The sequence below is a fragment of the Mustelus asterias genome, chromosome 7 (assembly GCF_964213995.1).
Source record: "Mustelus asterias chromosome 7, sMusAst1.hap1.1, whole genome shotgun sequence".
NCBI lineage: Eukaryota > Metazoa > Chordata > Chondrichthyes > Carcharhiniformes > Triakidae > Mustelus > Mustelus asterias.
This window is the reverse complement of record NC_135807.1, coordinates 113,603,473-113,630,619: the sequence shown is the minus strand read 5'-3', so window position 1 is coordinate 113,630,619 and position 27,147 is coordinate 113,603,473. Positions and strand designations below refer to the sequence as shown.

The 27,147-nt window shown below is 45.2% G+C and overlaps 1 protein-coding gene across 1 annotated transcript in view; it reads left to right on the top strand.

The window, feature by feature from the left end:
• Nucleotides 1-26,586, top strand: part of dipk1c (divergent protein kinase domain 1C) — a 50,336-nt gene extending 23,750 nt beyond the window's left edge. Inside the window, exons 2-4 of the mRNA XM_078217136.1 lie at nucleotides 14,993-15,688; nucleotides 20,556-20,720; nucleotides 24,708-26,586. Of these exons, the coding sequence (XP_078073262.1) occupies nucleotides 14,993-15,688; nucleotides 20,556-20,720; nucleotides 24,708-24,911 (1,065 nt within the window). The 3' untranslated portion in view covers nucleotides 24,912-26,586. The remainder of the gene's footprint in view (nucleotides 1-14,992; nucleotides 15,689-20,555; nucleotides 20,721-24,707) is intronic.
• Nucleotides 26,587-27,147: the final 561 nt, after the last annotated feature.

Here is a 27,147-nt window from a genome sequence, read left to right as displayed (position 1 = left end):
ATTTGGCTGAGCACGATATTCTGCATCTTTTCTGGCAGCGGCAGCAGGGTGTGAATAGCTGGAGAATTCTGGCCCTGTAATTTATTTCCAGATAACCAGTAGCTTATATAAAATGTTTATTGAGGAAGCTGTCTATCATCAGTCAAGTGAGTTTATTTACACCTTCATTGTGCTAAGAGGAGTTTGTTTTACTGCATTTCTGTAGTATAGGAGAGATGTACAGCATTATATCTGTCAGATATGAGAGAATTGAATAAACATATATTTCTTTACGTAGTATTATTAGAAATTCCTCATAACATAAATGCAATGTGCATGACTGGATAGTTGTGAATTCAGTTTCAGCTGAAATTTATACCAAGTTATTTAAAATGGATGCTTAGCAGCATCTGAGGCCAATAACATTGTTTAGTGGAACAGTGAAGCTGTGTAAATTCAGAAACAACCAGGTGTTCCCAGCTGCATGGAGCTTGTTTGCAGTGCTGAAGTAACAGATTTAAGGAGCAAGGGGCTGGAAGAGCCAAGAAGCCAGTAAGATGGAGCCACAGATCCCAGAGACACTCTTTGCATGTTGAACATTACACTATATAGATCTCACAAAATAAAACAATACTCTATAGACTCAATTACAGCCTAAAATTAATAGACATTTGTCAGGGGGGATATTTGCACATCAGCATTGCGCTCCCACTGGGTGTAAACATCATTGTTGCTGTGAACATCTGAACCATTTAAACTCATTTACGGCATTTGATGGAGACTTCACTGACATTAGCCAGCTTGCTATCAGATGCAATATCAGATGTGATATGGCACGGTGGCACAGTGGTTAGCATTGCTGCCTCACAGCGCCAGGGACCCGCGTTCAATTCCGACCTTGGATGATTGTGTGGAGTTCTCCCCGTGGCTATGTGGGTTTCCTTTGGGTGCTCCGGTTTCCTCCCACAGTCCAAAGATATCTGGGTTAGGTTGATTGGCCATGCTAAATTGCCCCTTTAGTGTCGGGGGAAATAGCAGGGTAAATACATGGGGTTATGGGGATAGGGCCTGAGTGGGATTGTTGTCGGTGCAGGCTCAATGGGCCAAATGGCCACCTTCTGCACTGTAGGGATTCTATGTGACAGATGCCTTCTTTCCCTTTAAGGATCAATCTGCAAAGTCAGGGTCTCATGACCTGGGGAACCAATCGGGGAGTAGGGTGGAGGCTCACCATGGTACGTGCGGACCTCTGTACTCAGAGTCATCTTGGGAACTGATTGCAGCCAAGACGTGGCAAATCTCTGTATAATTTTAACCTGCAAATTGTGTTTCCCCTAAACTGATGAATGAACATCTTTACAAACTCCTACATACAGTTTAGCAATGACTGTCTGTAGCAGCATAACCAAATGCATCCATGATGTGGAGTAATCAAAGGGCATCTTTTAAAGTACCCATTTGGACTCCAGAAATTTAAGGTGTGCGCCTATTACACAAATGGGTATAGATTTTGACCTTTGGGCAGCGGAGCAGTGAGGGGCACGGACATGCTCCCACCCACTGGCCCAACAGAAACACTTCAGCCATTTTTAGGCTCAAGCCTCATTCAGTTGATGTCACTGAGCTGCATCTCGCTGTTTGGCTAGCAGGAGGATTCTGCTCATCCTGGAGCCCAAACCGGCTGATAGGAAGGTAGGGTCATGGAGGGAGTGAGATTAACAAGGAGAGGGACAAACTATGAGTGCCAGAAATTCAATTTTCCTGGTGATCCTGAAGGAGCAGTCCTTCTCTTTAGAGCCCCATAAAAGGATGGTGGTTTCTGGAAAAATGAGGAGGGGAGCTGCTTCCAAATAATTGTGGATACATCAAGCAGGGTTCATAAGATATGGGAGCAGAATTAGGCCAATCGGCCCATCGAGTCCGCTTTGCCATTCGATCATGGCTGATATGCTCTTCATCCCCATTTTCCTGCCTTCATAAGTTTACTTAAATCAGTAATGGTGCCTGTCCTGTTAAACAATAATTGTTCAGAGGGGGACACAGTTGGAACACCACTCCTTTGGAATTTTCTATCAGTGGCCGGTGACTCAGTTGCTGCCTTTGTTGAAGTCTGACAGAATATATACAAAATGGAGTGCGTTGATGAACAAGTGTTGTAAATAAGCAATCATTTAGAATTCTAAAGCAACAATTCATATGCTTAAATATATGAAGTGAAGAATTGCAATACATGCCAAAGAAGCCTTTGAAAAAACTATGGTATGCTACCTGCTCCATAACAACACAATAGAAAGATGCTGGGAAGATGCTTCAAGCTTTAGCAGAGGTGAGAAGACTACTGCTTTGGAACCAAACTTCTCTGAAGTTTTAATTGGCAACAACTTCCTGAATAGCATATATGTGCACTTATATTGTTAGTAGACCAAATTTACTGTTCAGGGACATTGATTTGCTGTCACATACATCATGTAACATGCAGTAACAATGTCAACCCATTGCATTTATCTGTCTTATATAATATCCTAAGCTACTTCATAGAGCAGGAATTTGAGAAACAGAACATCAGGTAAAGAGAATTTCAGGAGATGGGTTTGAAAAAAGATGCAAAAGGTTATTTAAAGTCAAAAAGTAAAAAGGTGGAAGGATTAAGGAGGGAGTTGAATAGTCTTGCACCAGCTGGGCAGGAATGGAGGTGGATGGGATGGGCAGAAAGCCAATCAGAAGATGGTAAAATATGAAGAGAAAGTAAGGCATAAACATATGGGCGGGATTTTATGGCCTCGCTCGTCCCAGAACTGTAAAATCCTGCCCAAAGTCAATGGACCTTCCCATTGTCCACCTCTTACCTGCTCCAATTCCCATGGTGACAGGATGGTAAAATTTCGGCCCATGGAAATAAAGTGGTGTCAGGATCAATTGGAAGAAGAGGGTAATGACTTGGGCAAGAGGGAACCTTCATCGATTTGTGAGGACAGAAGTGATGAATGGACAAGTTTCGTAACAGACAGGATATGAGCAGTTCTGTTTTGGCCATACGGGAGTTGATGGAGCATGGATAAAGGAATGTCCACAGGCATTGCAGAAATTAAATTCTGGAGATTACAGAAGTGTGGGTGAGGGCTTTAAAAGCAAGAGCCAGAAATGGACAGTGTTGGAGGAAATATAATAAGAAATAATTTGATTCGATTTATTATTGTCACATGTATTAACATACAGTGAAAAGTATTGCTTCTTGTGCGCTATACAGACAAAGCATACTGTTCATAGAGAAGGAAACGAGAGAGTGCAGAATGTAGTGTTAAAATCATAGCTAGGGTGTAGAGAAAGATCAACTTAATGCAAGGTAAAACCATTCAAAAGTCTGACAGCAGCCGGGAAGAAGCTGTTCTTGAGTCGGTTGGTACGTGACCTCAGACTTTTGTCTCTTTTTCCCGAGGGAAGAAGTTGGAAGAGAGAATGCCCGAGGTGTAAGGGGTCCTTCATTTTGATGGTTGCAGCGGGAAGTGTAGACAGAGTCAATGGATGGGAGGCTGGTTTGCGTGATGGATTGGGCTACATTCACGATCTTTTGTAGTTCCTTGCGGTCTTGGGCAAAGCAGGAGCTCTGGATAGAACCATAGAACCATAGAAAATTACAGCTCAGAAACAGGCCTTTTGGCCCTTCTTGTCTGTGCCGAACCATTTTATGCCTAGTCCCACTGACCTGCACTTGGACCATATCCCTCCACACCCCTCTCATCCATGAACCCGTCCAAGTTTTTCTTAAATGTTAAAAGTGACCCCGCATTTACCACTTTATCCGGCAGCTCATTCCACACTCCCACCACTCTCTGCGTGAAGAAGCCCCCCCTAATATTCCCTTTAAACTTTTCTCCTTTCACCTTTAACCCATGCCCTCTGGTTTTTTTCTCCCCTAGCCTCAGCGGAAAAAGCCTGCTTGCATTCACTCTATCTATACCCATCAAAGTCTTATACACCTCTATCAAATCTCCCCTCAATCTTCTACGCTCCAGGGAATAAAGTCCCAACCTATTCAATCTCTCTCTGTAACTCAGCTTCTCAAGTCCCAGCAACATCCTTGTGAACCTTCTCTGCACTCTTTCAATCTTATTTACATCCTTCCTGTAACTAGGTGACCAAAACTGTACACAATACTCCAAATTCGGCCTCACCAATGCCTTATATAACCTTACCATAACACTCCAACTTTTATACTCGATACTCCGATTTATAAAGGCCAATGTACCAAAGGCACTCTTTACGACCCTATCCACCTGTGATATAATGAAATAATGGATGGGATGTGAAATTTGAGACTCAGTTTGGGATAAAACGGCTGCTAGAGCTGTGCACAATTGTTCAGGCTGAGAGGTCACTGTCAAGGGTGTAGAGTTCAATAAGAAGACTAATTATTATACTGAAGGAGGTTGTAGCTTAACCAAAACTTGATGTTGGACACACTGCCTGATAGCATTGAAGTTGTTTGAAAGGTCCAAAAAAGAGGAGAGATTGGTTAACATCAATTTACATACTGAAAGTGACCTCTTGCCCATCGATGTTATCACTAATCAAGGTGTGTTGATGAGGAGAGTAATGCATGGGTAAAAAATAAACTCGCCATAGTCCCAGATGACCATAGGCTGCTCTCCCCTTTGAGGGGGAAAAGCTGACTGGTGGTGATTCTAACCTGTGGATCACCACACCTCAGACATAGGGAAGGTTGAGAAAGTGGAGCCTTCATGAATAACTTCAGCCAGTACGGGAATTGAACTCGGGAGTTGCCTCCACACCAGGAACCAGCCTTCCAGCCAGCTGGAAGGTTAGATCATGGTTAGATCCTTGAGGGCTTCCAAAGCAGCAGTGAGGGAGACAAACTATTACTAAAGATGTTCTGGCCGTGTAAATAGAAAGGAGTGGAAGTAAGGGCAGTCTTATAGAGCTAGGTAATGGGGAGAGGCAGGGAGAGAAGGACAACATGAACAACTTTTAAGATTGAGGAAGATACAGAGAAATACTGTCAATGGTCAATGTCATAGAGAGGATACGATTCATGACTTTGCCTGGGTTGGTGTCAATGTTGTGATGTAGGCAGAAAACACACATGAAGGATTCAAACACAACTCAGAACTTAACTGATGCATGAGGGGAATGAAGCCCATTAGAAACCATCTTGATCCATACAGTGTGAGATTCACTGCAGGAGTGGTGAGGCTGGTGTTTGTGATTTAGCGCAGCAGGAGACCTCAATCCAAGGGAACAATGTCTGGCACTGAGGTAAGAATGGAGGGGTTTCTGGATATAAGGACACTATCAGGTCAATCAATGTAAACAGTGCATGCATTCACTCTTGGGAACTGTTAATAATTTTGCGACAGCTGTATGTTTGTGCTCTGATACATCCATATTCAAATTCCCTGTAAGGCAATGTAGTGAACAACTTAAGAAGTTATCATTCAGCACCTCTATAATTACTTACTGTTGTTAATTGGTGCTTCCTTTCCATTTGCATATTTTGCACAATCACTATTAGAGCAATGACATATCTTGATAATTATCCCGAGGGCAAAGTTTCCTGTCTTTACATTGGAAAGAAGACATATTGTGCTTTAGAAATCAAAGGATCAATTATATAGCAGGTCAGTGGAGTTACATTGACTGATACAATTGTTCTTTCCTCTACAGAACATGAACCACTTTGTGGGAAATTTTAATTTGCTTGATTTTCTGGCAGTCGGGATAGTCAGCGATGGGCGGCACGGTAGCACAGTGGTTAGCGCTGCTGCTTCACAGCTCCAGGGACCTGGGTTCGATTCCCGGCTTGGGTCACTGTCTGTGTGGAGTTTGCACATTCTCCTCATGTCTGCGTGGGTTTCCTCCGGGTGCTCCGGTTTCCTCCCACAGTCCAAAGATGTGCGGGTTCGGTTGATTGGCCATGCTAAAATTGCCCCTGAGTGTCCTGGGATGCGTAGATTAGAGGGATTAGCGGGTAAAATATGTAGGGATATGGGGGTAGGGCCTGGGTGGGATTGTGGTCAGTGCAGACTCGATGGGCCGAATGGCCTCTTTCTGTACTGTAGGGTTTCTAAGATTTCTATGATGAGTAGGCTGAAAGGTGGAGCACGGGCGACTGGAAGTCAGGGTTTCCCCACATGCTGTGGAGTTTTAACATGCAGGGTTGTGGTGGACCTCAGTTGTGCCTTTGTCCTATATGGACCACCGTTGTGTGTGCTTGTCATACCTGGACACATCCCGTTCCAGTTTGGGTCCTCCCCTCAGCACCTAGTATAAAGGTGGCTGTCTCCTCCCCCTTGTTCAGTCCAGGTCGGTTAATTGTTGGGATCTGCTCCTGATTCTGTTGTGAATAAAAGCCTACACTTATATTGGCATATCGGTAGTCTTTCGCCTTATTGATAGCGCATCAATTTTATTCACAACAGTTACTAGTATGGAGCAGTTTCTAAAACCCGACAAGTTAGCATTAGACCCTCAAGAGGTTGGAGCCTCTGATAAATTTGATCATTGGTTGGACTGCTTCGAAGCATTCGTCGACACCGCTACGGCCATCGACACCGACGCTGCTAAACTCCACGTGCTCCGCGCCCGGGTAAGCGAAACTGTCTACGGAATCTTCCGGGACGCTGCTACTTACGCGGACGCTATCGAACTCCTAAAAGGGCAGTTCCGAAAGAGCCCTAACGTGGTTTACGTCAGACACCTCCTAACTACCCGCAAGCGGCAGCCCGGAGAATTGTGCGCCCAATTTCTGCGCGCCCTGCGAGTCCTCGCTTGAGCATGCGACTGTAAGGCTGTTTCAGCAGCTCAGAACATGGAGGATCTGATCCGCGACGCCTACGTTGCGGGCATTGAGTCTACATACATCCAGCAGCGTCTGCTGGAACAAGATGACCTAGACCTCCGGAAAACGGCCACGATGGCTGAAACGTTAGAAGCAGCCTCCCATAATCTCGGGTCTTACCTTGGATCCCGTTCCACCGACGGCTCCACTGCGACGGCTGCTCCAGCAGGGCCCAAATGTTACTTTTGTGGCCTCCCTAAGCACCCTCGGCGTCACTGCCCGGCAAAGGACGCGATTTGCTCCGGATGCGGTAAGCTAGGCCACTTTGTTAAAGTCTGCCGAGCAAAGCCGCTTCCGAAGACTCGTGGAGCCACGTGTGCTCCGAGGGCGCAGCCATCTTTGATGCAGGCGGCGGCTGCGCACGAATCGCCATCTTTGATGCGGTCACCGGAAGTGCGGGAGTCGCCATCTTTGAGACTGGCATCAAGGCGAGCTGAGCAGGAAGCTTCATCCGTGACATCATCAGACGGCGACGAAGATGGATTCTTCTTTAATTCAACAGTGGCATCGATTTGCTTGGACCAGCCGCAGCCTCATCAACTCTCCAAGTCCATAATGGAGATCAAGGTAAATGGTTATGCAGAAAACTGCCTGTTTGACTGTGGGAGCACAGAAAGTTTTATACACCCTCGCACAGTGCGTCAATATGCCCTTCCCGTGCGACCCTGGAGCCAGACCATCTCCATGGCCTCGAATTCCCACTCAGTGGAGGTCCTCGGGTGCTGCTTGGTGACGCTGACGGTACAGGGCACAGTCTACGAGCGTTTTCGGCTCCTCGTGCTGCCGCGACTCTGCGCAGCTGTACTGCTGGGGTTAGATTTCCTCACCCATCATAGAAGCGTCATCCTGCAGTATGATGGACCTTATCCCCCGCTCTCCGTCTGCAAGGCGCCGTCACGGCAGCGCCCCTCGCGCACCACCTGCAGTCTCTCGACCCTCAAGATCACCCCCCCCCCGTTATTTGATAACCTCACCCCGGATTGTAGGCCTATAGCCACCAAGAGTAGGCGCTATAGTGCGGATGACCGGGCCTTCATTCGGTCCGAGGTACAACGGCTGCTCCGGGAAGGGATTATCCAGGCCAGCACCAGCCCCTGGAGGGCGCAAGTGGTCGTAGTTAAATCAGGGGAGAAACACTGCATGGTGATTGACTACAGCCAGACCATAAACAGGTATACCCAACTAGATGCGTACCCTCTTCCCCGTATCGCGGACATAGTCAACCGCATCGCGCACTATAGGGTTTTCTCTACGATCGATTTGAAATCGGCTTACCACCAGCTCCCTATCCGCTCGGAGGATCGCCCATATACTGCCTTTGAGGCAGACGGCCGACTCTACCAGTTCCTCCGAGTCCCCTTTGGTGTCACCAATGGGGTCTCAGTCTTCCAGCGGGCCATGGATCAAATGGTAGACCAGCACGGGCTACGGGCCACTTTCCCGTATCTGGATAATGTCACCATCTGCGGCCATGACCTGCAGGATCATGATGCCAACCTACAAAAATTCCTTCGTACAGCCACTCTCCTGAACCTCACATATAATGAGGCGAAGTGCGTTTTCCGGACACGCCGCCTCGCCATCCTTGGGTACGTGATAGAAAATGGTGTCCTTGGCCCCGACCCAGCCCGTATGCGTCCCCTTATGCAGCTTCCCCTCCCTACTACCCTCAAAGCACTGAGGAGATGCCTGGGCTTCTTCTCCTATTATGCCCAGTGGTTTCCCCGTTACGCAGATAAAGCCCGTCCGCTCCTAAAATCGACCTCTTTTCCCCTGGCAGAGGAGGCCCGTCGGGCCTTCGACGACATCAAAGCGGACATCGCGAAGGCCGCGATGCATGCTGTGGACGAATCCATCCCATTCCAAGTGGAAAGTGATGCGTCTGACTTTGCCCTAGCTGCCACCCTTAACCAGAGGGGCCGTCCGGTGGCCTTCTTTTCCCAGACCTTACAAGGCCCTGAGATTCTACACTCCTCGGTCGAGAAGGAGGCCCAGGCCATCGTGGAAGCCGTCCGGCACAGGCGCCATTATCTCGCGAGCCAACGATTCACCTTAATTACGGACCAGTGGTCAGTTGCCTTCCTGTTTAACACCAGGCAAAAGGGCAAGATTAAGAATGACAAGATCTTGCGGTGGAGGATTGAGCTCTCCACCTACAGATATGACATCATGTACCGGCCCAGGAAGCTCAATGAGCCCCCGGACGCCCTGTCCCGTGGATCATGTGCCAGCGCCCAACTAGACCAGCTACAGTCCCTCCATAACGACCTCTGTCACCCGGGTGTCACCAGATTTTTCCATTTTGTCAAGTCCCGTAACCTTCCCTTCTCCCTTGAGAAAGTCCGGATGATTACCACTCAATGCAGGGTCTGCGCTGAGTGCAAACCGCAGTTCTACCGGCCAGGTAGGGCGCACCTTGTAAAGGCCACTCGTGCGTTCGAGCGCCTTAGCGTTGATTTTAAAGGCCCCCTCCCCTCCTCTAACCGCAATGTTTATTTCCTGAATATCATTGACAAATACTCACGTTTCCCTTTTGCCTTCCCCTGCTCGGACATGACCACGGCTACAGTGATTCGGACCCCGAACAAGCTCTTCACCCTGTTCGGCTTCCCAGCCTATATTCATAGCGACCGTGGGTCCTCTTTCATGAGTGACGAGCTGAGGCAGTACCTGCTCGCCAAAGGCGTTGCCTCCAGCCGCACCACTAGCTATAACCCCAGGGGCAATGGTCAAGTAGAGCGGGAGAACGCAACCGTCTGGAAGGCCGTTCTATTAGCGTTACGGTCTAGGGGCCTTCCAGTCAGCCGTTGGCAAGACGTCCTTCCGGACGCATTACATTCCATTAGGTCACTCTTGTGCACAGCGACCAATACGACCCCTCACGAGCGGATGTTTTCGTTTCCCAGGAAGTCCTCCTCGGGTACTTCGCTCCCGGATTGGCTGATGTCCCCGGGACCCGTCCTGCTTCGGAAGCATGTCCGGACCCATAAGGCAGATCCCTTGGTCGAGGAGGTCCAACTGCTCCACGCTAATCCCCAATATGCTTACGTAGCGTACCCTGATGGGCGGGAGGACACGGTTTCTGTCCGTGACTTGGCACCCGCGGGTGCCCCGGAGGTCACCACGTCCTTCCGCCCCACGGTCCCTGGTGTCGTCCATTCGGAGACTGCTGCGCCTCTTCCTCCCTCAGTCCCTGTCCCCAATGTAGTGCGCCCTGAGCCTGTTGCGGCCCCCCACCCCCTAGCTCCGGTTCCCACTGTTCCCCATATGCCACCAGGGCCACTGCTCACTCCTCTCGCCCCTATGTACAGCTCGTTTGAGTCGCCGGAGCCGTCGCCACGCAGTACCCGACGACTGGGCGAGATGACGGATCGGTCCGCTTCACACCACCCAGCGCCTTCGCTCGCGCTCACTGTACGGAGCCTGGGCCGACATCGCTCCCTGCTCGGACGACTCTGCGACCTGCACTACGACGATTGCGACGGCGGATCAAGCCACCGGTTCGTCTGGACTTGTAATGTTGTTTCCGCTTCACCCCCGTGTTGTTTTTTAAAAGGAAGGGGTGAATGTGGTGGACCTCAGTTGTGCCTTTGTCCTATATGGACCACCGTTGTGTGTGCTTGTCATACCTGGACACATCCCCTTCCAGTTTGGGTCCTCCCCTCAGCACCTAGTATAAAGGTGGCTGTCTCCTCCCCCTTGTTCAGTCCAGGTTGGTTATATGTTGGGATCTGCTCCTGATTCTGTTATGAATAAAAGCCTACACTTATATTGGCATATCGGTAGTCTTTCGCCTTATTGATAGCGCATCAAGGGTGACAACACTGATAGGTTCTCTGCCTGGATGCCAGTTTGTTTGACGGGCTTGGCTTCCAGTCAGGCAGGGAGTAGTCCCGAGGATCCTGGAGACCAAGTAGGTCAGTAGTCCAGCTGAGGACTGGACAGTGAGGGGGATGTGAGGGGCTGACCCTGAGGCCTGGGGTGGTGGGTGGAGGTTGAATCCAGGGCATGGGGGGGTAGGGAGGGGGGGCTGAGAGGTGACCATGTCCAGTCCTGGAGTTCAGTGATGGAAGGGGAATTTGGAAGCCTCAAGCGAAGATTGTAGGTCAAGATGAGGGGGTGGGGGCCTCAGTGAGGGGTGAGGTCCGAAGCCTCATGTGGAAAATTGTACACCTGCGAGGGGAGATTAGAGGTTGTGTGGAGGTGGGGTTAGAGATCAGAAGGGTTGCTGGTGGGGGCGTGCTATTGTGAGGACTTACCTCCTTATCTAGCAGTCCGTCACCTCAGTTTAGCTGAAGGGTTACTCGAGGTTCCGGAGAACTGGCCCTCCAGAGTTCAATTTCAATTGGGGAATAAAAATAAAAGTATGCGGCCTTGTTACAATACTTAAAGTGCCAACCTGCCTCCTGTGAGTAGATTGGTGCCCTCCCCCATCATCCTACCTCTGTTAAAAGTAAAAGTGATGGATCGGAGGTGAGTGGTGGATAGGATTCAGAATCTGAATACGTTAAACACTCCTCACCACAGCCTACCCAAACCCCCAACCTGACCTGCCTATTTTTGGGGGTAGTCCCCCCCCTTTGTTCCAAGAGCAAGGAGCTTTTGGTGCAGCCATACATTAAGGGGTTAGGCCTGCTTTACAGCCTCCACAAGGGCTTTGGGTGTCCTGTTATAAAATCATACCTTCCTCATTCTGATCTTTACGCTCGGAGCATAACAATTCTCACAGATGAATAGGATTAAATGCCTTTCGCTATTTAAAACCAGAATGTGACTGGCTTATTGATCAATCAGCCACTGTTGCTTAGCAAAGTCTAACGATGATCTAAATGGCTGTTTGATTGTGTTATCCCTCATTTTAAATTCGTTCTGCAAGGAATTGAAATTAAGCAAAATCACATATGTTTTAGCTCATATACATACAACACTGACACTGTTAAATTATATTAACTGTACCCGAGGGCAGTAGTTCCCAACCTTTTATATGTCATGGCACAAGTAAAAGTAGTAAAATACTTTTGGGGGGCAATTTTCAGTCTGTGTTCTGCCTGACACAGGCAGAGAAATTGGAGAGGATCGGGAACCGTGGCTTTCCATATTTTACTGTGTACGTGTGGATGCCAAAAATCTGATTCCCACCATAATGATGCTGAGCGCTGATAGCTCCACTTCCAGCTATCGCAAAACCTGGACCATTGACTTGGAAAAATGTAACCAATGCAATATAAATCTAAACTGTAGAACGCGAACCTTGAATTCCTTAAAAGCACAGTTCACAAATAATTTATCCAGTTGGTACAAGATTTAATATTTTGAAATGGTCATCAACATGAATGTCGACTGTTTCTCTCCACAGATGCTGCCTGATTAACTGAGTTTTTCCAGCATTTTATTCTTCATGCGTCAGGTTTCCAGCATCTGCAGTGTTTTGTTTTTGTATTAATATTTTGAATACTATTACCTCAGGTAGAGAAATGAAGTATGAGAAAAAAGCGGTAACATAATTAAAAAAGAGGAGAAAATTGAAGTGCAGGACAGAAGTCTCAGCATAATGCTAATCTCATATCTAGGCATTAACTAAACGTAACTATAGATACAAGTTATTGGCCTGATTTCAATATTGGGATTTTCAGAAGAGCACATGCCATTTTTTACCTCTGTTTCTCTCGCTTCTCCCAGGGTTTTTGCACCCTTTGTAAGTTTTCGCTTTTTGTGCGGTTTCATGGGGCCTTTGTCTTCAGCGCCAAGTCCCGGTGGCCATGAGCCACCTGCGCATGTACGAGCTTTCCCAGCCAGTGCTTGCGTGGGAGGCCTGAGGTTCATTGGGTCTTAGAAATGGCAACAAAGCTGAAGACGAAGGTTAGTTTTAGTTATTTTAGCGGCACACTTGGGGGTCTTCACGGCACACCAGTGTCCCGCGTCGTACCCATCGGAAACCCCTGCACTCGGGAGCAATATCACATTGGCTGAACAATCCACTGCTGAGGGAGTGCTGCATTGTCTGAAGTGTCATTCTTCAGATTAACGCAAGTACTCTTGACTGCCTGTAACATTGCAGGATAGGAGCAGAAAGTTCTCCAAAGTGTTTTGGCCAATATTTTCCTTAAACAAACGACCAGAATCATATAAATAGAACAAGCATTTCTACTTGTGAGATCATGCTGCACAAAAAATGGCTGCTGTGCTTTTCATACAACAAACACAAATGCGAACAAATTTGTTTTTTCCCTTCTTTGTGGGAGGATAAGTTGGTCTAATGTATAACATGCTTCAGGGATTGTTTATTTAATTGTGTTTCTACAAATCCACCATGATTTTAGTTTTAATTTTTATAAAGCCTGAAAAAAAGTTCAGAAGTTTTGAACATAAGAGGGGAGTTATGATGAAGCTAATAAGCCAAAAGTCTCAACAAGGGCACCTCAGTGGCACCTCAGTGGCACAGTGAGGGCAGCACGGTGGTACAGTGGTTTGCACTGCTGCCTCACAGCTCCAGGGACCGGGTTCAATTACGGCCTTGGATGACTGTCTGTGTGGAGTTTGCACGGCCTCCCCCTGTCTGTGTGGGTTTCCTCCCACAGTCCAAAGATGTGCACGTTAGGTTGATTGGACATGCTAAATTGACTGTTAGTGTCAGGGGGACTAGCAGGGTAGATGCGTGGGTTCACGGGGATAGTGCCTGGATGGGATTGTTGATGGCCTGAATGGCCTCCTTTTGCACTGTAGGGATCCTATGGTCATTCCCGAAACATTACTATGGCGGCGATTTTACCATTTGTTTTCTAAGTACACGTCAGACTTGATACTGGGAGAGTTTCAGATCCGTCTTTTTGGCATGTTTTCAGGCTCCCCCCCCATACTCACTCTGCCTGCAAAATTTTGAGCAAGTCTGTTGCTCACTGCAGAAGCCTGTTGGTGGGGCTTAGCACACCCGGAAGCCTGCAGAGGGAGGTAGTGCGGCTTAGCACACCCGGAAGCCTGCAGAGGGAGGTAGTGCGGCTTAGCACACCCAGAAGCCTGCAGAGGGAGGTAGTGCGGCTTAGCACACCCAGAAGCCTGCAGAGGGAGGTAGTGCGCATGTGCAGGCCTGAGTAGCAGGGATCTGACAGAAAAGAGAGAGCTGCAAGCTGCTGCTAGTGCAGCTCCCCTCCACCCTTCCCTCCCCCCGCAATCACGGAGGCCTGCCACCCGAGGTCACAGCCCCTGCCAGCCACCCCCGCCACCCCCCCCCCCCCCCCCGCAGACCCATCACCCATTGCCCAGACCAATCATGGATCCCCTCTTCCCCCACCGATTGCGGACCCACCGCCCTCCCCCCACTGATCCCTGCAGAGTAGCAGCAGCCCCCTCTCCCTCCCTTCCTTCCCCCCCCCCCCCACCGATCCCTGCAGAGTGGCAGCGAGCCCCCACTCCCCATTAGCCCCTCACCCATTCGCCCCTCCACATTAGACCCACCCCCTGGCACTGCCCAGTGGGCATTGCCCAGGTGCCCAATGGGCATTTTCCAGGTGCCAGACTGACATTGCCCAGGTGCCCAATGAGCATTTCCCAGGTACCAGACTGGCATTTCCCAGGTGCCCAATGAGCATTTCCCAGGTACCAGACTGGCATTTCCCAGGTGCCAGGGTGGCACTGCGAGTCTGGCACTGCCCAAGGGACACCCCCCACTTGCCATCAGCGGCGAGGTCAAGTCGACTGCTCCCTGTTCATGGGGAACAATGTCTATTCCTCACCGCCAAGAACCTTTCCCAGCGAGGTGATAAAGGGGGGTGAGCCTGGACGATTGAGTGCCGGGCTCGCTAAGCAGATGTAAAACAGCATTTAAATAAATTTTTCTTACATTAACCGCCCATTTCCGGCGGGAGGCTGACCACGCCGGAAATCCGGCGCTCATAAAATGGCACTGGTCGCAAACCAGTGTCAATCGTGCCGACCACTTTACACCCCACTTTACCACCACGTCGTGCCGAAAATGGGTGTAACGCGATGGTAAAATCGCCTCCTCAGTGTTACTTAATATTTCAAAGTAAAGTTAAGATTTTCATGCATGAATCTTTGACATTGAGTTCAACTTTAGAAACTTTGAACACTCATATTTTGGTGCCCTCTGTGTCAGTGAAATGCTGTAGAGCTGACTATGTATTTTTCTGTTTATTCCAGTGCCATGACTACAGGGAAGGAGTCCTAACAGGAGATTTGTGTGAGGATTTGTGTGTCACACAGACGATGGTGTATAAACGCTGTCTTTACTATGATAAAGGGAAAAAAGTCATCCAGGCTGATTGGAACGGTCGGCCAATAATTCTGAAATCCAAACTGGAAAACTTCTTGAGCTATGAGAGTCTGTACCTATTGGACGAGCGAGAAAGCAGATCCATTCCGGATGTCGATATTCTCATCTTTACTGCACTGGAGATCAAGCATTCCTTGGGTCTGGAGGTGAAGAATGTCACGGTACCGCGACTATGGACCAAGCACTTAAAAGACAGAAGAGGTTCATTCTCACAGGCGGAGCTAGCCAGTATGTGGTCCCTCTTTCAGCAGGAGGAATATGTGTTTTTCCAGTTGTTACAGGATCTGAGTAAGCATGTTCTCAGAGTGCTGGGCTCATGTGGGCATTTCTACGCTGTTGAGTACCTTACAGCTGGTCATGCTTGGCATCGCAATCTCTTCTCCCTCGAGAAGCTCGCCACCTCATCCTGGCGAGGCAGTAGCAGAAAGGCACTGTGGCAGATGATGAATGGTATTGCACTGAGCTTCCTTGAGCTGGCGAGGCACTTTGAAAATGACTTTTCTCACCAGCTTCACCTTTGTGACATCAAGCCAGAAAACTTTGCCATCAGGGCTGATTTAACGGTAATTTATGAATAGAGAACTGGAGACGGTATTGAAAAGATGGGTTAATTTGTTTTCCCATTCATACATAAATTGAAAAAGTTTCATAAATTGAAGAACCCAGTTGTCTATTTCATGGAGTGTATGATATTCAGGATCATAATCCTTCTGTTAGACTAATGCAATGTCCACCAGATTTCAAAATCTGAAAATACTTGAAATGTACATCAGTATCTGAAAAGGGAAAAGAGAGACTAATACTTTTTGTGATTCAATTTTTTGTGGGAAGTGGACGTCACATTTATTGCCCATTTCTAGTTGCCCTTGAGAAGGTGGTGGTGAGCTGCCTTCTTGAAATGCTGCAGTCCATGTGGTATAGGTCCACCCACAGTACTGTTAGGGTGGGAATTCCGGGATTCTGACCCAGTGACAGTGAAGGAACAGTGATAGAGTTCCAAGTCAGGATGGTGAGTGACTTGGAGGGGAACTTGCAGGTAATGTTGCTCCCATGTCTCTGCTGCCCTTGTCCTCCACACAACAACAACATAATCTCTGAAATGCCCTTTTTCTTTGGTGGATCTGCTTGTGCTTCCAACGTGTTCCTATTTCATGTGGGGTCATGAATGGGGATAAAAGAAGATGGTAGAAACATAATATACATCTCACTAAATCTGTGGAAGTAAAACTCCACAGAGCTTACTAAATCTGTTAAAGCACAATGATTTTTTTTAGATAAGGCTTTCAGGGAATAAGAGACAAATGTGAGGAATTGGAGGTGAATTATATATAGATCATCCATGATCTAATAGAATGACAGAATAACTTGAGTAGTTGAAAGGCGTGTCTCTCTTACTATGTTCCTAGATTTTAAGGATATAGATTAAAATGTACACCTCTAGTCATAGAGGTTTTACAGCATGGAAACAGGCCCTTAGGCCCAACTTGTCCATGCTGCCCTTTTTTTTTAAACCCCAAAGCTAATAACAGTGGACCTAGCACTGATGCCTGAGGCACACCGCTGGTCACAGGCCTCCAGTTTGAAAAACAACCTTCTATAACCACCCTCTGCCTTCTGTCATCAAGTCAATTTTGTATCCATTTAGCTACCTCATCCTGGATCCCATGAAATTTAACCCTATGCAACAACCTACCATGCGGTACCTTGTCAAAGGCCTTGCTAAAGTCCATGTAGACATCAACTGCACTGCCCTCATCTACCTTCTTGGTTAGCCCTTCAAAAAACTAGTAAAGGGCAATATTGTGTGGAGATCCAGCTCTTGGTTACTATCCAATGATTCCTTCTGGGATTGTGCGTATGCACGGATGTTAGATGAAGATGGATTTGGCCATGGAGTGATTTTTCCCCTTCGTTTAGCCCACCCTAAGCTTCACTTTTTTTTACATCTTCAGGAGAGTATAGGAATGAAAGGGAATAGGGGAGAGAAGAGAAAATTGGCCAGAATAAGTTATTTGAACTGATTTCAGGATTTATTCATTTTTCAGATCTTTATTAATTACAGGTAAAGGACAAAAGTAATTTTTAAGTTTGACAATTACTGTAAGTGATACTATTTTGTAAAAAATATTCATTTCAAATTCCTCACTCTGATTTTAATAGAGAAGATAATATTGCCTTTAAATTAGCAGGGTGATGAATCTGGTTAGTGTAAATGTTTTGACAGCATAATTTACAGTAACTGCAAATATGTATGATTTACACCATACATTCTCATTGAATCAAATCAGAAAATCCCTACAGTGCAGAAGAGGCCATTTGGCCCATTGAGTCTGCACTGACTGTCTAACACAGTATCTTACACAGACTCTATCCCTGTAACTTATCACTTTTCCCATGGCTAATCCACCTAACCCATACATCATTGGAGTGTGGGAGGAAACCGGAGCACCCGAAGGAAACCCACGCAAACACAGGGAGAACATGCAAACTCCACATAAGACAGTCGCCCAAGGCCGGAATTGAACCAGAGGTTCCTGGAGTTGTAAGGCAACTGTGCTAACCACTGTGCCACCCACATTCTGCTACCATCTCCGTTGGCTTGAGGTGTAAACAGTCAAATGGAATTTAAAAATGTCACTGGGTTGGAGCTGAAACTGGGACCTATGGAAATGTCCATAATTTCAAATAACCTGAGCTACAAAAAAGAATTTATGTATAATTTAAGTACTACACCAGGCTCTGTGTTTATTGTTTTGGTAATCTAACAATGCACGAGAGACCACTTTCATCCTCACATTACCTAACTACACCCTCGTCTTCAGGATGTTAACAAGAGCTTATTACGGATCAGAGGTAAATAAAACTTGGTCCCAGTGGAACCTATTCTATCACACAACAGTTCTCTTTAAACACAGTGGACACTGGAAAATTATGGCTGTCACTTTAGTTCTGAACTTGTGATGCTGATGTATCAGTGGAGTAGATCACGGAGGAATGGTATTCTTTGTAAGTTTCTCTGGAGAGACCTGGCATAGCTGCATTGACACTGAGACAGGTCCTGGATTTAACTCCTAACTTTGAATAGTTCCTGGCTGCTTACATCGATGACCTTTCAGAGTGAACAGAAACTCAAATGTGTCAGTGGGAATCTCTTGGAACGACCATTGATGTTCAGGCCCATAGTGAACATGTCTGCACATGTGGAAACACATGCTTGTAGGGGGCATTGACAATGTCTTTTGTCTCACAGCTGAATGTAGAGGGCTCTGCAAGAATCGGACTTAAGGGACACTAGGGAATCCATTTAGGAATGCACTGATAGAATCCAGGTGCTGATAGTGAGCAAATGAAGCAAAGTATTTGAGCAGGATTTCGATGTTCAGGCCTGTGGGAGTGGTAGGTATTGAGAGTGAAGCAAGTACAATACTGATGGGATGAGAGACTCCTAAGAAATTTAAACACAAGGCCCATGAAGTGCCCACCAAGGCGGTGATCTAACCAGGCTTTTAAATGTCAACTGCAGATAAAGTTACAGCTCTCTGATAATGAACAGTTATAAGGAGAAGGAAGTCTTCACCACTTCCTCCCTCCCCACTGCCACCACCCTCTCCCATTGGATACAAAGACTTCTGAAAGAAAATTACATTCCAGGAGTGATATCCACAATTAATGTTAGATAGATAGATACCCTACAGTGCAGAAAGAGGCCATTTGGCCCATCGAGTCTGCACCGACCACAATCCCACCGACCACAATCCTACCCCCATATCCCTACATATTTACCCACTAATCCCTCTAACCTACACACCTCAGGACACTAAGGGGCAATTTTTTTTTAGCATGGCCAATCAACCTAACCCGCACATCTTTGGACTGTGGGAGGAAACCGGAGCACCCGGAGGAAACCCACGCAGACACGAGGAGAATGTGCAAACTCCACACAGACAGTGACGCAAGCTGGGAATCGAACCCAGGTCCCTGGAGCTGTGAAGCAGCAGTGCTAACCACTGTGCTACCGTGCTGCCCCTGATGTATTGGAAACTACAGAAGTTCATCAATTGTCATAATACCATTAAAGGAAACTCTCTCACCATGCATGACAATTTTGGAACAGCTAAAAGTGGTTGGGACTAAGATCAATGAACCGGGACTAATGTGGGTTGTCATTCAAGATTATAATGTTTCAAAATGTTGAAGGATGAAACAATTGCCAAAAGATTGCATGTTCCAAAATGTGATTCTGGCTGTTAGGTCTCTGAAGCTATATCCTGGAATGAGATTCTGTGAGTAGCAATACTAATTTAATGCAAAACACGAGCAGTTCCTGGATGGTTTGATGCTATGGTCCTGTTCTCACCGTGAACTTGATTGGAGATTGCATACTCATCTCATGTAGGATCTTTTATGCGTCAGAAAGATCAGTGTTAAAAGCCTGAGCTGAATTTAAACTTGATACTGTCATCTACTCACATAGATAATATTTATAGAAAAAAACAAGAGTGAATAACTTAGTATTAACCATGAAATGGAAGGTGCTTATTTAATACATTTGTGCCTATGGTGACTCCTGGTTTTAATTTTTATATTTTCAATCTTTAATATCGAGAATAAATAAAAATATTTGTTAATGCAGTCACATATGAGCAAGTTAAGGAAAATTAATACTCTGAAGCATGGTACATAAAAATATTATGTATTAGTTCATTTTTTAAATGCAAGCTTCTCATGTGCCAATGCCAAATATCTCATGCGTGAATAGCTAAAGGATGGCCAACTCTTCGATATGAGTAGTTAAAATTCTTTAAAATTTCATTGAGTTACCACAGCCTTGACTTGATTACTTTGAGTTACTTCCGAGTCCAATTTCTGCCCTGAGTAAAACTACTCTCTCAGCTTCTATTACATGGGGTGGCACGGTAGCACAGTGGCTAGCACTGCTGCTTCACAGCTCCAGGGTCCCGGCTTCGATTCCCGGCTCGGGTCACTGTCTGTGTGGAGTTTGCACATTCTCCTCGTGTCTGCGTGGGTTTCCTCCGGGTGCTCCGGTTTCCTCCCACAGTCCAAAGATGTGCGGGTTAGGTTGATTGGCCAGGTTTAAAAAAAAATTGCCCCTTAGAGTCCTGGGATGCGTAGGTTAGAGGGATTAGTGGGTAAAATATGTGGGGGTAGGGCCTGGGTGGGATTGTGGTTGGTGCAGACTCGATGGGCCGAATGGCCTCCTTCTGCACTGTAGGGTTTCTATGTGTTAACATTTCCATTAAAAGAACAAACGGGAATATTACTGAATACTTTTAGGTTTTTCTGCTAATATTGTTTGTGGTATTTTTCATCCTTATACATGGAAACTAATTTTATAGTTGAGAATGCATAATTAAATGCTGTTGAAATTGCTTTGTAAATATAAACTGTATTTCCATTTTACTGTTACAGGTTGTTGCAATTGATGTAGATATGGCCTTTTTTGAACCCAAAATGCGTGACATCCTTGAACAAAATTGTACAGGTGATGAAGACTGCAACTTTTTTGACTGTTTCTCTAGGTGTCATATAAAAACTAAAAAATGCAAAGCAGAGCGCACAAATAATAACTTGCAGGTCAGTTGTAATTTTTTTACTTTGAATTTCATCAATATTGTCTATAATGCCCACACATCCCCAGTTATTTGATGTGATATTGAACACAAAACATTGGTTGTGTTTTATGACCAGTGGCCACCATTAGCATAGCAGTTCATAAATTTTAATTCCATCTTTCTCTACGACTCAATATCATGGTCTTCGAAACACTTATCAGTGTTTCCCCAAGTTTGTTTCTCTCTTTCTTACATTTAAAATTGGCATTCTGCTCACTCCTCCTCTTTGTTGTCTGTTGTTCTTTCCTCGTTTCTCTTCCCTTCACTGCTTGCTATCACTCCATAGTTAATTTTCTATAAACTCACTGTTTCCTGTTCCATCTGCTTTCTATTTCATACTGCTTGTGGCTACTGTGGGTGTACCTCCACCGCATGGACTGCAGTAGTTCAAGAAGGCAGCTCCCCACCACCTTCTCAAGGACAATTTAAGGATGGGCCTGGCCTGTGACACCCACATCCCATGAAAGAATTAAACCAAAAGCGAACTTGGAGAATGCAACCGCAATACACACTAAACTGAGATACTTCTCATTCAGTGAAGATTTGGTGCAGGAATTTGGTTGGCTGACACTCAGTGGAACCAGTGACCAATGTCAAATTTGAATTCCTTAGTTTTAATACATATATGGACTAAAACCACAATGACTATGATCTAGCCATCTGCAAAAAATAAATCTGATGTATATACGTGTTGTTCTTGCAGGCCTTAATCTTAATCCCACAAAGTTTCGTAGAGCCTAAGATCATATTGAATTTCAGTAAAGTGGAGCAGAAGTAAATCCACCTCTCTTCCAAACTTATCATTAAAATATTTTCTATAAGCTATAACTTTTTTAATTTGAAAGAAAACAATTCTACTCTAAAAGGAAATCAGCTTTACAGATGACCTAAATTGATATGTTTAAGTGGTGGAGATCATGAAGTTCACAAATCTTAATTCCATCTTTTGCTATGACTCAATACTCATTGCCTTTGAAATACTTATCAGTGTTTCCCCAGGTTTGTTTCTCTCTTTCTTGTCTTTACAATTGGTATTCTGCTCACTCCTCCTCTTTGTTGTCTGTTCTTTTTCATCGTTTCTCTTCCTTTCACTACTTGCTATCGCTCCATAGTTTATTTTCTATAAACTCACTGTTTCCTGTTCCATCTACTTGAAGTTTGCAAATTATTCCAAACATGTAATGATTATGGGTGGGATTTTTCTCCCTTGCCACGGCATATTTAGTGGCAGTGGGAGGTGGCGCACGCTCGCTGGTGGTGAGATCAGGGGCAGCATGGTGGCACAGTGGTTAGTACTGCTGCATCACAGTGCCAGGGACCTGGGTTCAGTTCCCGGCTTGGGTCACTGTATGTGCGGAGTCTGCAAGTTCTCCACATGTCTATGTGTCCTCTGGGTGCTCCAGTTTTTTCCCACAGTCCGAAAGATGTGCTGGTTGGGTACATTGACCATGCTAAATTCTCCCTCAGTATACCCGAACAGGCGCCGGAGTGTGGCGATGAGGGGATTTTCACAGTAATTCCATTGATGTAAGCCTACTTGTGACAATAATAAATAAACTTCAAACTATCTTATGGTCCCATCATTGTCAACAGGGTTTCCCAGTGAACGAACCCAGGGAAACCCACAGCGGGGGTGCATTGTCGACAGGACCATAAGACCCCATTCAGGGCCTAGAATTCAGCCCTGCTTCAATTCTGGGTCCTGACTGTACATGGCATGTTCCAGACAGATCCACCATAATGTTTAAAGGTCCAGGATAATTAATGGCAACATGAACATGCCCTCTGAAAAACAGGTCAATTAACCCAGCAGCTTTTATGGGTGGAGGAGTGTCCCTCACGCAATCCATTGCCCCTACCACCCTTGCCAGAGTTCCCATCCTGAGTCCATCACATTAGTCTAGGTCATTGTCAGCGTTGCCAACTGAAAATCTAAGTTGTCATAGGAATGGGGCATTCATTGGACCCATAACTAAAATTAATTGCCCAGAATTAGCTGCCCACTAGGCAGTTGCACAGAGCTGGGGTTAGAGTCGAAATACATTCAGTTCTGGGAACTGCACCATATGAAAGATATAGGCCAGTATTCTCCGGCCGTTCACGCCGGTGGGGTTCTCTGGTCCTGCCAGCAGTACAACCCCCCGCCATGGGTTTCCTGCCAGCGTGGGTTAACGTCAATGGGGAGTCCCATTGACAGCAGCGGGACCAGAGAATCCCACTGCTAGCAACAACGTGCCACCTCCTGCCAGCAGGAAGCATGCAGTTGGGAGGCCAGAGAATCTCACCCATATTGTCCTTGCAGGGAGTGCAGCGAAGATTCATAAGAATAAAACCAGTACTAAAAGGGTTAAATTATAAGGACAGGTTTCACAAACTAAGCTTATATTCTATTGAGTAAAGAAGATTAAGTGGCGATCTAACGGAGGTGTTTCAGATGATCAAAAGAATTGATAGGGTAGATAGAGAAAAACTATTACCTGTGGTGGGAGAACCCAGAATAAGAGGGATGAATCTTAACATTAGAGCTAGGCTGTTCAGAGGTGATGGCAGAAAAGACTTCTTCACACAATGGGTAGCAGAAATTTGGAACTCTCTACCCCAAAAAGCTGTTGAGTGCAAGTCAATTGAAAATCTCAAAACAGAAATGGAGAGATTTTTGTTGGGTAAGAGGAGGTTTCTTAAGGTTAAGCTTTCTCAAATCAAGTGGGATAGTTGAAACATTACTTCTACCTCAAGATCCTTAAAGATCCAGGACTGAATCATACATAACTTTTATATGTCTTCCAACAGTTAAAAATTACAGTCAAACGTTATAATATAACCAAACAATTCTGGGTATTTTAAACTATACATTGTGATATATGTTTGCCTGATCCTGCTGTATATTAGTTAGTGGAAGAAGTTAGTTATAATTGCTTAGAATCTACAGCGCAGAAACATACCATTCACACCACATGGTTTATGTTGTTGCTTATACTTCACACAAGCCGCTTCCTACTTTCGCCCCACATTCCATTTTCACTTCTCCTTCGTGTTGGTTTCAAACAATCTACATCTAACACTCAAGCAAGAAAACTATACAGATCCTTTCACAATTTAATGATTTTAAACATCCAATAGATCTCCTATTTGTCTTTATTCCAGAGAAAATAGTGGGTTAACTCAGTTCTTCTTGATTGTCACATCCTTTCCAGTCTGAGAAGATACTTTGTGTACTTTCTCCTGAATTTGCCTCAGATATACCTGATATTGTGAGGTACATGGGGAGATATGCTCTTGTGGTGTAACACAGTAATGGTAGGATGCAGCTGAATACAATTTAGCAAGAAATCTTGATCTCAGGAGTGAGGTTTCTTGAAGATGCCAAGAAGAGGGGATGCACTTTTTCAGAAAGAGGCAATGTACCAAACTGGAGTCACAGATCAAAACTTGGCACTTGCTGAGTTGAAATGTGACTGTGGTGGTCATCAGACAAATGAGGCTCAGCTAAGGTACCTTTCACCAGATCAAATAGCTGATCAACTCTTAATGTTGAGAATCACGCATGAGAGACAATGTTGACATGAGGTAACTGATGACTGCTGGTATGTGGAATTGTGCCTGTAAGGAAAAGGTTAGAAAAATAATTATATGGGTCCTGATATGCATCATCAGCCTTTTCCTCTTTCAATATTACTATGTAACTATTCTGTGGACGCATAGCAGAGTGATCTAGATTAATTTTCAGGTCTTATTTTTCTCAATCTTAAGGGAAAATGGCTTATCTCCAATTATACAGTCTTTCCAACAGCTGGTGAGAATCAGGATTATGATCCTCACCCAGCCTTACTGTGTTGGTTACTGGGTCACCTTTGCTTTGTCTAATTCGTTGATATGTTCCAGCAATGGGTATTTCACTATGAAACCATTATCAGATGTAATGACTGATTTGCTTATCTGTCTCTCACAGGTTATTTGTGATAAAATTTTCCGTCCCTTGTTTGCGCCACGGCTAAGTGAACTTCGGGTGTACCATCCATTGCAATCCCAGCTGTATGAAGCCGTCCAGAGGTGTGCTGAGCTGTCCAACCATGGCAGCGTGGACAAGAAGACAATGGAGGTTACATTCTCTGAACTGCACAATTTGTTCAAGGCCTGTCAAAGAGATCTATAAAATTAATATAACAAATTGACTATCCGAGATGTTACTATTGGAACTTGCTATTGAACAGTGAACCTTTTCATGCAATAGTTCAGTTATACTTCAGGGAAAACGGTATGTTCTGTTTAAGGATGGGCGACAGACTCAACTGAGAATCAAAAATGAACTATTTTAAGTTACTTCTGGCTCAATTTTAATGCAGCTAAAAAAAAATGCTGCCCCCACTACCTGCTCCTGCTTATTAGCACTGTGCATTTCAGTGTGGGCAAGCCCCTGTATTACCCACCCACGGTACTAATTCTGCACTGCTGCTTGAGAGGCATGGGGCATCTGACAGTATTTCCTCAAAAGGGATGTACTCTTCAAAAGCATCTGGAAGAGGTTCTTGTTGCTGGGAAGACCTAAAGGAAAGAGGAAAGGCACAAGTGTTGGGATGGCAATGCCAGGCTGAACAGTAACACTTGAATGGGTTTGACCATACTGCTTGAGGGTTTGAGCTTGGCTGAAGGGGCAATTGTTTGTGGTACACAGTGAGGTCCAAATGATAAGCAGTCACACAGCTAAGAGAAATTACTAGCTTCACCATTTCCAATGGCATTAGCTCTTGTGTCCCACTGTACCTCATGTTCACCTGGTAAAGACCACAAAGTTGAGTACTCCATCCCAGAATGAAGGCATGTTGAACAGCAGATAAGGGCGTAAATTAGGGAAGATGTCAAGTAGAAGTTGCAAGTTCTGCAATTGCTATCAGGTCGGAAGAGCAGGCTGTTAATAAAAACATTGGAGAGAGCAAAAGCAGGTGCATAAGGAGCGAGAATAAGCAACAGTACAGTGTGACCTCTGCCAACATCACCTCCAAGGAGATGTCTGAAATGCTGTGGTCAACCTTTTCCTTCCACCGAATTATCCAACAGAATCAAACTGTGAACACAAAACAGTGTTTACATTCGGTGAACACAACCTTCCTTTAAGAGGTGTATTCATCCTTGAAATATACCACCTTGGGAGCTCAGCAAAGGTTTTGCAAAAAGGGTGATGGGTGTTCTGCTGCCTATGAGATTGACCAACCACAACAGTCATATGGGAACAAGGCCTAGCAGGTATAATTGATTGGGCCTTGAGCAGTGGTACCTCCCATCTCAGCATACACCGATTCAACACTTGGTTTCACATCATCATACTGTATGTTTGTGAGCTTTGCAGCATCATGTGTTAATGCCACCTAGCAATTTCTCTGATCACAGAGGCTACTGGAGAAAGCACAGTGGGGGTAATTTTGAGTTTGGGCAATAGTCTTAAAACAGTCAACATCCGATCTCACTTTTCATTTTCATTGACGTCAAAGTCAAAATTATCCCCATTGTGTTTTATCTGCAGCCCTAATGGATTATCTGAATTGCCTGAAGGATCTTGGAGCCTAGCCAGATGCTGAAAAAAGTTCATGTCTCACTAGCTAGAATTTTGTGCCAATTTTTCATTTGAATGCATTTTCAGCAGGGCTAAAAACCACAGTTGTTATTCAATACTGTTCAACTTAAATGTCTATTGAACTTTTTTGGAATGGAGTTTCTGTGTACAAGGTGATTGTCACATATAGGCAGATAGGATATTTATAAAATACAAGCCTCTGTTTTTGATGGAAGTATCTTGCGTACAGCTTACAAATAAAGAACTTATGCAGAAACTGAAAAATATTGGGTGCTGTTAAAATTATATGCTTTATAGTAACTGTACTTCCTGGAGCCAGTTTGGCATCAAAGTTATCTTTCATTTTACTAGAATACTGCACTCTAAGGCACAATAATTGAGTGAAAATTATTATTTTTCTCTTGCTAAAATTGAAGGTTTAGAGATCGGAGTTTCCTTTCTATATATTCAGATTGACTGTGGATGGTACAACTCAGAATGACAAGTCACAGCTTTATGCCACTGATTTGTTCTAATGCTTTTATAATAATCATCTGGCTGTTGTTGATCCTCCTGCATAAACCTGACTTGTCACGAATTCTCTATAAGCAATGATCTTCAATGTAAAGTTAACTATGCCTGTGTAATGAGGCACACTATGCATCATTAACATACAATTGCATTAATACAGCCACATAATGTTCCTTTTCCAGTTATTTTTATAGTGGTCTTGACCTCTTTATTTTATTTTTTTTATCTTACACTGGCTAATGCCTCAGTTAAATGAGAACAGATGTATTTTATATAAATGTATATTTAAATGCTAATATTGTTTGCCAGT